Raw genomic sequence first — 12,591 nt, 5'->3', positions numbered from 1 at the left:
TATGAAAGAAGTTCTATTTGTTACAATTTGAGAGCTTCCCCCTTAGAAATTAAGGCCATTGTTTTGTATTTATACTCTCAAGCCCCTGGTCAATCACTCCGCCTTCCTTTATACTCTGACAACACGCATCATTTTTTCCTTGACACAGTCTGTCATGTCTGGAATTATGTTTTTTCCCAATTATTTGGTACTTGTTACTACTGCAAATAGGATATTATTTCTGTTTTGTTTTGTTTTTTTGTTCTATACTGATGGTATGTAGGAATACAATTGATTTTTGAGAAGTTATTTCTGTCTCCTTAGCTTTTCTGAACTCATATTACTGATAATATTTTTCTGGTTAATTTTTAGAAATACAATTTTGTTTTCTGCAAAATTTGACATCCGTTTCTTTCTCTACTATATTTATGCCTCTAATTTTGCACTTGACAACATTGTTTTATCTATTTGCACTTGCACTTGACTGCACTTTTAGAGCTATTTGAAGTGGGAACGGTTGGTTTCTGGTCTAGCATGGAAGAAGCTTGGAAGACACCACTCTGTACTAACAAGTGAAAAGCTGAACAAACTGATAAACCAAAAATTCTTCTTAGACCTGTAAGAGCAGAGAGGTCACAGGGCAAACTGCTGCCCCCAGAGTGCAGAGAGCAGCCTCGGTTGCCGATGCTGGAGGACTTGGCACACACAGGAGTTGCTTCCCTGACTCTCCCTTCAGACCCTTGGCCCTAGTCGCACATCTTGCAGAGCCTGCTACTCAAAGTGTGGTCCGAAGGGCAGCAGCATAGGCATCACCTGGGAACTTGTCAGAGATGCAGAATCTCCAACCTCACCTCAGACTCAGTGAATCCGAACTGGCATTTTCACAACATCCCCAGGTGAATCAGGAGCACGTTAAAGTTCCAGAAGCACTGATCTCAGGAGCTTGCAGAATGTCCACCAGATGGCGGGTTTGCAGCAGGCACAGGTATCCAGAGCCACAATCAGCCCACCCAAGTCTCCTTCCAATAGTGCCCTAAGTGGCCTTAGAAATTTGGAGCCATTGCTCTTGATCTGCGAAGGATGGGGAGAGAGCCCAGAGGAGATCCCTAATCAATGAGCGGCAGTTTGTGGGGTGTGAGCCCTGAACTACTCCTCTCTGGGCTTTCCCCAGGTGTTTTTACACGCATTGTCTAGTGAGAGGGATGGGCCATAAGCTCTTATTTTACAGACAAAGGACTTAAGGTCCAGAGAGGGAAAGACACTTAGCCAAGCGCTCAGCAGTGGCAAATGGTGTTGGAGGTGGAATTGGAAGGCCGGTTTCTGGCTGCCTGGCCTGGGCTGAGAGCACCTCTAGATGGACAGGGCAGGATGGTTCAGCCCCAGTCTATGCTGACCTGGGTGGCCTGCTTATCCCCTTCCCTGTCCTCTCCCACCCAGCTGCTCTTTGAACAGCTATCTTGTTTTCTCTGGGAGTACTAGAAGCAGCTGTTGTAATAATACAATAATTTGGAATGTTAATGGGCTTTTCCCAATACTTAGGGTTCTGGACTTAACCCCCAGGGGAACAAAGCATCAGATTTAATTGGGAACAAACAGGACAAGCCATGGTCCCCAGACAGTCCCCCTGGGAATCTTGATGGTCCCTGAGTCTATGGCCAGGACCAGCTATGAGCCACTGACTCTTCAATGAACTTTCATCCCAATCTATTTAGTTTTGTTTTTTCAGTTATAAGAACAAAGAGTCAGCTTCTGGTTGCAGAGGATCTTAGATTTCATTGGCATAAAGTAGCTATGATGTGACATCACCATGGTTATGCACAAAGCCAACAACTAGCCAGCATTTCTAGAAATGCGAAGCTCTTTCCTTCTAGATTCTTAGATAGAAGATTCCATTGCCTATGTAACAAGGGGAGGAGGGCCAGTTTACTTTTTAGTCTTACTCACATGGTCCACAACATGAACCTTGGGAGACTCCCTTCTCTACACTGGGCTCCCACTTCCCCAGGAGGACACTGAGGAGTTTGGAGATCATGTGTTCTGGCAGTGTGGAATTCCATGACAGTCACTCAGATAGGTGTTCCTTTTTTTTTTTTTTAATTTAAATTTCTTTTTTAAAAAATTAATTTTTATTGGAGTATAGTTGCTTTACACTGTTGTGTTAGTTTCTACTGTACGGCAAAGTGAATCAGCTATACATATACATATATCCACTCTTTTTTGGGTTTCTTTCCCATTTAGGTCACCACAGAACACTGAATAGAGTTTCCTGAGCTATACAGTAGGTTCTCATTAGTTATCTATTTTATACATGGTATCAATAGTGTATATATGTCAATCCCAATCGCCCAATTCATCCCACCTTCCCCCCTTTCCCCCTTGGTATCCATACGTTTGTTCTCTACATCTGTGTCTCTATTTCTGCTTTGCAAATAAGATCATCTATACTATTTTTCTAGATATACAATGCAACATTACTCAGGTGTTTCTGACACACAAAGTTCTTCACAGCATCCTTTACATCTTTGTTCCTCAGGCTGTAGATGATGGGGTTGAGCATGGGAGTCACCACCCCATAGAAGAGGGAGATGAGCTTGCCTGAAAGGTCCTGTTTATCTGTCCCCAGTGGGTCCTTAGACTTGGGCTTGGCATACATAAAGACAATGGTCCCATAGAATATGACCACAACTGTGAGGTGGGCAGAGCAGGTGGAGAAGGCCTTTTCCCTCCCCTCAGCTGAGGGGATCCTCAGGATGGTAGCAATGATGAACACATAGGAGAAAAAGATGAACAGAACTGGGATGCCCAGGAAGATAATAATTGTTGTCCTCAGACTGGTCACACTGATGGAGATGTCAGCACAGGCCAACTTCAGGACAGCCAGGATCTCACAGGTGAAGCGGTTGATGATGTTGTCCCCACAGAGGGGCAGTCGTATTGCAAGGGATGTTTGGACCACAGTGTTGATGATACCAGCTGCCCAGGAGCTGGCCATGGGCAAATAGGCAGCCTTGCTCATGACCACAGAGTACCTCAGGGGGTTGCAGATGGCCACGGAGCGATCAAACGCCATCATGCTCAGGAGCACATACTCCGTGGTTCCCATGGCAAAGGAGAGGAACATCTGCCCAAAACAAGCTGAGAAGGAGATGGTTTTCCTGGGGGTCAGGAAGCTATCCAGGATGAGGGGGACTGAGGAGGCTGTGTAGCAGATGTCCAGCAAGGAGAGGTTCCTCAGGAAGAAGTACATGGGCTTGTGTAGGCGGGAGTCAAGGATGGTCACCAGGATGAGGACCCCGCTGCCCAGCAGGATCACCAGGTACATGGGCAGGATGAGCACAAAGAACATTTTCTCCAGCCTTGGGTGGGCTGAGAGGCCCAGGAGAATGAACCTCACCAGGGGGAAGGTCCAATTGGACCTGGCCATGGTGCATCTGCTCTGTCACCTGCAGGAACTCAGGTCAACCTCAGCATCCTCTGACTCTGCAGTTGCTGGCTTGCTAGTGAGGAACGCCCTCTCTGCTGAGCAAAAGGAAAACAGCTTTAACAATGGATGGTCTCTCTGTGATTCTCAGTAAAATTCAGGGGACTAGAAAAGAATCTACTTTGACATCTTAAGCCACTCTCTGTGCGAGAGACATTCGAGATGCCCCTGTGGTGATTTAATTTACCTGATCAGACATATTCATTTCTACTGGTATATGCTGGATGATGGACTTATCTTGTTAAATCTTGTTATCTTGTTAAATCTTGGTCAGAAAAGTGAGATGAGATTCACTTCATGTTTTTCTCCCTTGGTGCCCAGGGCTGGTGAAATGATCAGCCCTGAATCTACAGCTCTTGGCAGGCTTTCTTCTCTTCATGTTACCCTCACAGAAACATCTTCTGACCTTCCCCTTATCCTCCTGTAATAGACAGCCCAGGCCCCAGGCCATCCTCTCATCTGTCCGTTTACGCCATCCTGTCTTCCTCTCTCCATTCATCAGCCAACATGACTCACTCACACATGACAGAAAATCCACAGCCTTTCAGGGAAGGATGCATTGGCTCCAGAATAGACTACAGTTCCATGGCGGGGGCACTGATAGGTCACTTTGGAAGGGCAGGATGGACAGGAAGGCCACCTGGGGAAGGTGACATCCAATCAGGTCCTTGAAGGAGGCTGAGGGCTGGGCTTGGGCAGCTGTGTTGTGGAGTATGGTTGCATTCTAAGGCGCTTATCATCCCCCTGGCTGTAGTGCTGTCCTGGCCAGTCTGCACCGATGCCCTGGGAAGCCAGGCTGCATTAACAGCCACCATCTCAGCCTCCAGAGAGCTCCAGTTCCCTGGGTAGCTTCTCATACCACTGCCACTGAAGTCAGGCTAATGCCGCATCCCTGACTTTAAAGACTTCAGCCTTGGAAAAGGGACCTCCAAACATCTAGTCTCCCTGAATTTTCCTTTTTTACATCCAAGCTGCTACTATCCAGTGTTTGCTTGATCCCATCCACCAGTGAAGATCTCATCACCTTTTTAGGAAGCCAATTCTAGCTTTATACATCTTTTATCATCTGAAAAATTTGTCTCTTGGGTCAAGTCTCTTTATATTTTCCTAGTTTTAGTCCTAGTCCTGCTCTCTGGGGACACACAGAGCATGTCACCCCTTTCTGCCCCATAACAGCTCATCAGAGATCTAAAGATAATGGTTCCCTTAATTCTCCTCTTTTCCTAGGTTACACGCTGGGCCAAGTAAATCCAAATGTCTGTGATGGAATCCAGGCATCAGGACTTTTTAAAGCTCCCCAGATGGTTTCAATGTCCAGCCAAGGCTGACAACACTATCCTAACTTTGTATTCCCAGGTATTCCATTCTGCTGTCACGACCTTTTGAAAACAGACAATCAACAGACAAACAAATGAAAAGCATTCTTTAGAGACTTGCGCGATTTCTTCCTGGACATTTGCCTGATCAAAAGACTTCCCCAGAATAAGCAATGTCCACTGACAGGTTTTGAGGACAAGCCATCCTCACCCTCCTTGGGTTTTTCTGAGGCCCTATTACCAGCCGTGTTATCCCCTCTGCCCCTAAATGCAAAGGTCAGGCTAGATGACTGAATGCCCATCACGCCTGACCTCTTCCCCACACAGGTGGTGTCTGCAGGAACTCTGTATGGGGCCCCATACCTCCGAGGTCAGAGTCCCTCTCCGATCCAGGGGTTGGATGTCATGAATCCCCTTGAGCAGCTCCTCTTCCACTGGAGGAAGGAAACCATTTGGTTTATTCATGACTGGAATCATGGTTCCAACCTCCCCCTCCCTAAGAATAAAGAATGCTTCCCTTTGGCATCACTTAAGCCCAATTAATTGATTTGGAAGTAATTCATGTTTGGAAAGATTTTCCAAAATATTTTCTTTCAGCAGATGTGCAAAAATAGTCATAGAAACAGTCATGGGGTGGATGCCACCTGCTTATGCAGGGCTTCCTAAAACACACCTTCTTGGCCATCCTTCAGTTCTGGCTTTCATTATGCTGACAGACAACTGTAGATCCAGGCGTGGGAGAGGCCTGAGGGTCGACCCAGGCCAACCACCGCACCCCCACCCCCAAAGCATGCAGGCCCACTACTTCCTTGACCATGGTCCTCTGGCCTCAGCTGGAATACCTGAGTAAAACAGGCTCTCTGGTTGCTGAGGAGGTTTATTACATTTTAAAGTATCAATCCTATAGATAGGAAATCTGCCTCCCTGCAATTTCCACCTGGCTCTGCCTTCTGCAGTCCTCAAGCAAAGTTAGTTCTTCCCCCATGCCCTCCAGATATTCAGAAATCAGTTGGTTTTGGCAATAAGATGATAGAGAATCAACGTTGCTACTCTTATAGCGTCCAAAAAAAATGTCATATAGTTGAGAGGAACTGTGCATAATTCCTGAATAATTTTTAGATGTCTTTCAGGATATTATGTCCCACCATGAGGGGCTGTGCTGCATTCAGCACTTGCCATACCACTGAAATCACCTCTTTTCCCCCATTTTGAGCCCTATTCCACTGAACAATCAGATCTATTCTTAGAAATGAGCTTGTGCTAATGAAAATCTCAGAGTCCTTTTACCAAAACCTTCACTTGCCTTTATCAGAAACATGATGTGAAAGAGTGATCACTCTTCTAAGGGTTGGGAACAGGCCACGTATCAGAAATAGCCACACTGGGTCTAAAGCAGGAAGAGGGGGGAGATTGTCAGTCCCTGTGATGGATGAAGGTCCAGGTCTCCCCACTCCACTTGCCTTGGTGCTCCAGGAATGATCTCCAAAGAACTTGCCATTGCCTATAGAAGGTAATTTGAGTCTCAGTTTCCTTTTGGGGACCAGTTTTGTCCCTAAAGTCATTAAAGTTTGGAAAGTGAGTTGTACTCAGTTTAGAAACTGTGTATTGGGACTTCCCTGGTGGTGCAGTGGTTAAGAATCTGCCTGCCAATGCAAGGGACACAGGTTTGAGCCCTGGTTCGGGAAGATCCCACATGTCACGGAGCAACCAAGCCCATGCACCACAACTACTGAGCCTGTGCTCTAGAGCCCGCGAGCCACAACTACTGAGCCGCGGGCCACAACTACTAAAGCCCGCGCACCTAGAGCCTGTGCTCCGCAAGAAGAGAAGCTACCGCAATGAGAAGCCCGCACACCGCAACAAACAGTAGCCCTAGCTCACCACAACTAGAGAAAGCCTGTGCGCAGCAACAAAGACCCAACACAGCCAAAAATAAATAAATCAAATAAATAAATTTATTAAAAAAACAACTGTGTATTGTTCTGGGATAATATCCCCAAATCTATTGATACTGAAGGCCCCGGAGGAGGTTTTCTTCTTGCTGCCTCTCTCCCTCCTTTCCACGTCCTCCTCTCCTTTCTTCGGTCAACGTATTCCTATGAAGACATCACCCAGAGCCCAGAGCCTGCTGGTCGGTCATCCTGTAGCCCACTCAGCCCCCAGGTCCTTTTCCCTCAGCTGCAGCAGCAGCTCCATCATCCCCAGGCTGGACTTTGCAGTGGTTTTGGGAGGAGAGTTAGAGTTTGATTTCAGGATGGCTACTCATCCACAGAGTGGTTAGGCTCCTTGAAGCAACATGCTGTGTTCCTTCTGGATCCTCAGTCTGCCTCTAGTAAGTTACTGTCCTTTCAGCTTCCTGTCCTCTGTGCATGCTCAATTCCTCATCTGAGTCACTGACAGGAGCACAACACAGGACAGGAATGGTACAGAGCCCTGAGGCACTCCATGAGAGACTGTCTCTGTGGACATCACTTTTTCAGGATGGAGTGGGAGGCATCCACATGTAGAGGAGTAGCACACTGGCTCAGTCTTTAGGGCACTCACCCTCTGTATTGAGAAAGGTGAGTTAAAAGTCAAGTATCGCTCTTCTTAAGTTGGAACATCAACCTCTTTACTCAGACACCACAGCTCCTTGTCCTCGGGCCTTCAGACTCTGACTGAATTATACCTTGGCTTTCCTGGTTCTCTAGCATGCAGATAGCAGACTGTGGGACTTCTCGGCCTCTGTAACTTTTATCAATACAGTACTTCCACCCAAAAGTAGCAAAATATACATTCTTTTCAGGTATACCTGGAACTTTCTCCAGAACAGATCACATCTTAGGTCACAAGACAAGTCTTAACAAATTTAAGAAGAATGAAATTATGCCAAGCATCTTTTCTGACTACAATCAAATGAAACTAGAAATCAATAGCAGAAATAAAACTGGAAAATTCAAATATGTGGAAATAAAACAACACACTCGTGAACAACCATTGGGTCAAAGAAGAAATAAAAAAGGAACTTAGAAAATACCTCAAGACAAACAAAAACAAAACACAATATACCAAAACTTATGGAATGTAGCAAAAGCAGTACTAAAAGATGTGTGGGAGGATATTGGTTGTATTGGGCAATAACTGATCTCCAACAACACTAGAAACCAAGTATTTTGGTTAACTCAAGAATAGTATAAAGGGGCTTCCCTGGTGGCGCAGTGGTTGAGAATCTGCCTGCCAATGCAGGGGAAAACGGGTTCGAGCCCTGGTCTGGGAGGATCCCACATGCCGCGGAGCAACTGGGCCCGTGAGCCACAGCTACTGAGCCTGCGCGACTGGAGCCTGTGCTCCGCAACAAGAGAGGTCGCGATAGTGAGAGGCCCACGCACCGCGATGAAGAGTGGCCCCCGCTTGCCACAACTAGAGAAAGCCCTTGCACAGAAACGAAGACCCAACACAGCCAAAAATAAATAAATAAATAAATAAAAATTAAAAAAAAAAAGAATAGTATAAGGAACTTGGATGCTCTTCCCAGCACATACTTCTAAAACTTCATAGTGTAAGTGATAAATTCAGACAAAGTATTAGTACGAGAGCTTACTGAATGGGAAAGACCAAAGGAAAAGATGAATGAACCTATGACTGTGATGTGAACTATGTGGATTCTGCATTGAATGTGGAACCCAGGAACAGGGATCACACCCATCGACTGTGAAGTAGAGCTGAAGAAAAGGTAGAGCTGGGATTGTGAGTGCAAACAAGACGGATGATGAATCTAGAATGAAGGATGGAATATGACGGTTGGCCTTTATATAACAATGTTTATGTAACTGGAAGAAGGGGGCTGGAGTTGGCTGGGCGAAGAAAAACAGGTGACAACAATGGCTTCTCATCAGAGACATCTTATTCTGACAGCTAAAACTGACGTGCTCATGATAGTGGTCTTGTATTCTTCAACTAATCAGAGCTGGATTAAAATATCCTCAGATTACTTAGCCAAGGGTTGTACAAATGTACTGTTTCTTTTTTAAAGGGCAATATACTGAATTGTAGACTGTCTCAGGTAGTATGGGTGTTTTTTCTCAGATTTTTTAATGTCAATCTGTCATGAGTTTACCCCCATAAAGGCAAAATCAAAAACGATCAACACAAATTTTCTTTCAGCGGGATAATGTCAGTAGTATGGTTATTTTAACAATATTAATTCTTCTAATCCATGAACACAGTATATCTTTCCATCTGTTTGTGTCATCTTCAATTTCTTTCATCAGTGTCTTATAGTTTTCTGAATACAGGTCTTTTACTTCCTTAGGTAAGTTTATTCCTAGGTATTTTATTCTTTTTGATGTGATCGTAAGTGGAACTGTTTCCTTAATTTCTCTTTCTGATAGTTCATTGTTAGTGTATAGAAATGCAACAGATTTCTGTACATTAATTTTATATCATGCAACTTTACTGAATTCACTGATGAGCTCTAGTAGTTTTTTGGTAGTGTCTTTAGAATTTTTTATGTATAGTATCATTCTTCCCAGTTTTATTCTTCCCTTCCAATTTGGATTCCTTTTATTTCTTTTTTTTATCTGGTTGCTGTGGGTAGGACTTCCAACACTATGTTGAATAAAAGTGGCAAGAGTGAGCATCCTTGTCTTGTTCCTGATATTACAGGAAATATTTTGAATTGAATCTACAAATTCAGTGCAATCCCTATCAAAATACCAATGGCATTCTTCACAGAACTAGAACAAATAATTTTAAAATTTGCATGGAAACACAAAAGACCCTGAATAGACAAAACAATCTTGAGAAAGAACAGAGCTGGAAGTATCACACTCCCTGACTTCAGACTATACTACAAAGCTACAGTAATTAAAACAGTACAGTACTGGAACAAAAACAGACACATAGATTAATGGAACAGAATTCAGAGCCTAGAAATAAACTCATGCATTTATGGTCAATTAATCTATGACAAAAGAGGCAAGAATATACAATGGAGAGAAGATAGTGTCTTCAATAGTGGTGCTGGGAAAACTGCACAGCTACATTAAAATAATGAAATTAGAACATTTTCTCACACTATATACAAAAATAAACTCAAAATGGATTAAAAACCTAAATGTAAGACTGGAAACCATAAAACTCCTAGAACAAAACACAAGCAGAATACCCTTTGACATAAATTGTAGCAATATATATTTGGATCTGTCTCCTAAGGCAAAGGAAACAAAAGCAAAACTAAACAAATGGGACCTAGTTAAACTTAAAAGCTTTTGCACAGCAAAGGAAACCACTGACAGAATGAAAAGACAACCTACTGAATGGGAGAAAATATTTGCAAATAATATGATTGATAAGGGATTAATATCCAAAAAATATAAGCAGCTCATACAACCCAACATCAAAAAAAAACCCCAAACAAACCAAGATTAAAAAATGAGCAGAAGACCTGAATAGTCGTTTTTCCAAAGAAGACTTTAAGATGGCCAACAGGCACATGAAAAGATGCTCAACATCACTAATCACTGGAGAATTGCAAATCAAAACCACAATGAGATATCACTTCACACTTGTCAGAATGGCTATCATCAAAAAGATCACAAATCACAAATGTCGGTGAGAATGTGAAGAAAAGGGACCCTTGTACACTGTTGGTAGGGACATAAATTGGTGCAGCCACTGTGGAAAATAGTACGGAGGTTCCCTAAAAAATTAAAAACAGAACTATCATATAATCCAGCAATTCCACTCCTGGGTATACATCTGAAGAAAATGAAAACACTAATTCGAAAAGATATATGCACACCAATGTTCATAGCAGCATTATTTACAATAGCCAAGATATGGAAGCAACCTAAGTGTCCATCAACAGATGAATGTTGCTGTACAGCAGAGACTGGCACAACACTGTAAATCAACTATACTTCAAAAAACAAACAAACAAACAAATGAATGGATAAAGAAGATGTGGTATATATACACAATAGAATACTACTCAGCCATAAAAAAGAATGAAATTTTGCCATCTGCAACAACATGGATGGACTTGGAGGGTATTATGCTCAGTGAAATAAGTCAGACAGAGGAAGATAAATACTGTATGTTATATGCAGAATTTAAAAAATAAAACAAACTAGTAAATAGAGCAAAAAAGAAACAGACTCACAGATACAGAGAACAAACTAGTGGTTACCAGTGGGGAGAGGGAAGGGGAGGAGCAAGATACAGGTAGGGGACTAACAGGTATAACTACTATGTATAAAATAAGCTACGAAGATATATTGTACAGTACAGGGAATATGGCCAATATTTTATAATAATTATAAATGGAGTATAACCTTTAAAAATTGTGAATTACTATGTTTTACACCTGAAAATTATATAATATTATAAATCAACTGTACCTCAATTTAAAAATTCATTAAAAAATCTTTTTTAAAAAGGGCAATTTAAAATCTTTTCCTCAGTTATAATAGTGATTAATATGCATTGTGATGCCATGGGCTGTTTTTGTAGAAAGAAAATATTTGAAAGCATTTTTGCACACTGTTTCTTCAGATGTGGTTGTTAAAGATTTTGTTTTGTTCATGTATTCTTTTTACAGTAGGAAGTCAAAAAACGTGGGAAATGACTGATTGGAATAAAGGTCTGTGTGAAGGAAATAACTGAGTTATGTTAGTAAACTATGGGAGAAAGCTTAAATGGGGCAGCCATAAATCAAGGCATTGTTATTAATCTTTTTCCATTCCAGTTATGTAATAAAACTTCACACAGAGACATATACATGCACACACATACATACATCATTCTTAAAAGGGATACCATTTTCAATAAGATAATTTTTTCAGATATTGTAGATAGTACAATGTATAGTAGGTAACATGGATTCCAAACTTCTATTTTTTTTTCAACTCAAATAAGTTCCAAATATGTAGACTTTATATAGTTTTCATTTCTACTATCCCTCTTTTGAAAATTAGTGTGTATGGGAAAGCAAAGTTGATTTTTCACAGAATTTAATAACAGCTGGATTCCAAAGTGCTGAAAATAAAAGATTTATTTTGTTTATTTTTTTATACAGCAGGTTCTTATTAGCTATCCATTTAATACATATTAGTGTATATATGTCAATTTCAACCTCCCAATTCAACACACCACCACCACCCCCGCCACTTTCCCCCCTTGGTGTCCATACGTTTGTTCTCTACATCTGTATCTCTATTTCTGCCCTGCAAACCGGTTCATCTGTACCATTTTTCTAGATTCCACATATATGCGTTAGTATACGGTATTTGTTTTTCTCTTTCTGACTTACTTCACTCTGTATGACAGTCTCTAGGGCCATCCACCTCACTACAAATAACTCAATTTCGTTTCTTTTTATGGCTGAGTAATATTCCATTGTATATATGTGCCACATCTTCCTTATCCATTCATCTGTCGATGGACACTTAGGTTGCTTCCATGACCTGGCTATTGTAAATAGTGCTGCAATGAACATTGGGGTGCATGTGTCTTTTTGAACTATGGTTTCCTCTGGGTATATGACCAGTAGTGGGATTGCTGGGTCATACAGTAATTCTATTTTTAGTTTTTTAAGGAACCTCCATACTGTTCTCCACAGTGGCTGTATCAATTTACATTCCCACCAACAGTGCAAGAGGGTTCCCTTTTCTCCACACCCTCTCCAGCATTTACTGTTTGTAGATTTTCTCATGATGCCCATTCTAACTGGTGTGAGGTGATACCTCATTGTAGTTTTAATTTGCATTTCTCTAATGATTAGTGATGCTGAGCAGCTTTTCATGTGCTTCTTGGCCATCTGTATTTCTTCTTTGG

General features: G+C 42.2%; 1 protein-coding gene and 1 non-coding gene across 2 annotated transcripts; both read right to left on the bottom strand.

Moving 5' to 3' along the window:
- Positions 1 to 2,431: 2,431 nt before the first annotated feature.
- LOC118896391 (olfactory receptor 13C7-like) lies at positions 2,432 to 5,194 on the bottom strand. Its single transcript, XM_036854164.1, has 2 exons — positions 5,140 to 5,194; positions 2,432 to 3,495 (listed from the first exon to the last, which is right to left on the bottom strand). Exon 2 carries the CDS (start codon positions 3,401 to 3,403, stop codon positions 2,432 to 2,434), a length of 972 nt encoding a protein of 323 aa, XP_036710059.1. The 5' UTR covers positions 3,404 to 3,495; positions 5,140 to 5,194.
- A 3,647-nt stretch (positions 5,195 to 8,841) lies between these two features.
- Positions 8,842 to 8,998, bottom strand: LOC118897582. Its single transcript, XR_005020474.1, has one exon. It is a non-coding gene; the product is annotated as a small nucleolar RNA SNORA69 (small nucleolar RNA).
- Between the last annotated feature and the right edge of the window lie 3,593 nt (positions 8,999 to 12,591).

Source organism: Balaenoptera musculus, chromosome 6, assembly GCF_009873245.2.
Source record: "Balaenoptera musculus isolate JJ_BM4_2016_0621 chromosome 6, mBalMus1.pri.v3, whole genome shotgun sequence".
In the NCBI taxonomy this organism is placed as follows: Eukaryota; Metazoa; Chordata; class Mammalia; order Artiodactyla; family Balaenopteridae; genus Balaenoptera; species Balaenoptera musculus.
This window is presented reverse-complemented; position numbering and strand designations above follow the sequence as displayed.

Bases quoted from the DNA above. Each gene is read 5' to 3' on its own strand.
- LOC118896391 (XM_036854164.1), bottom strand. From the start codon at position 3,403: ATGGCCAGGTCCAATTGGACCTTCCCCCTGGTGAGGTTCATTCTCCTG.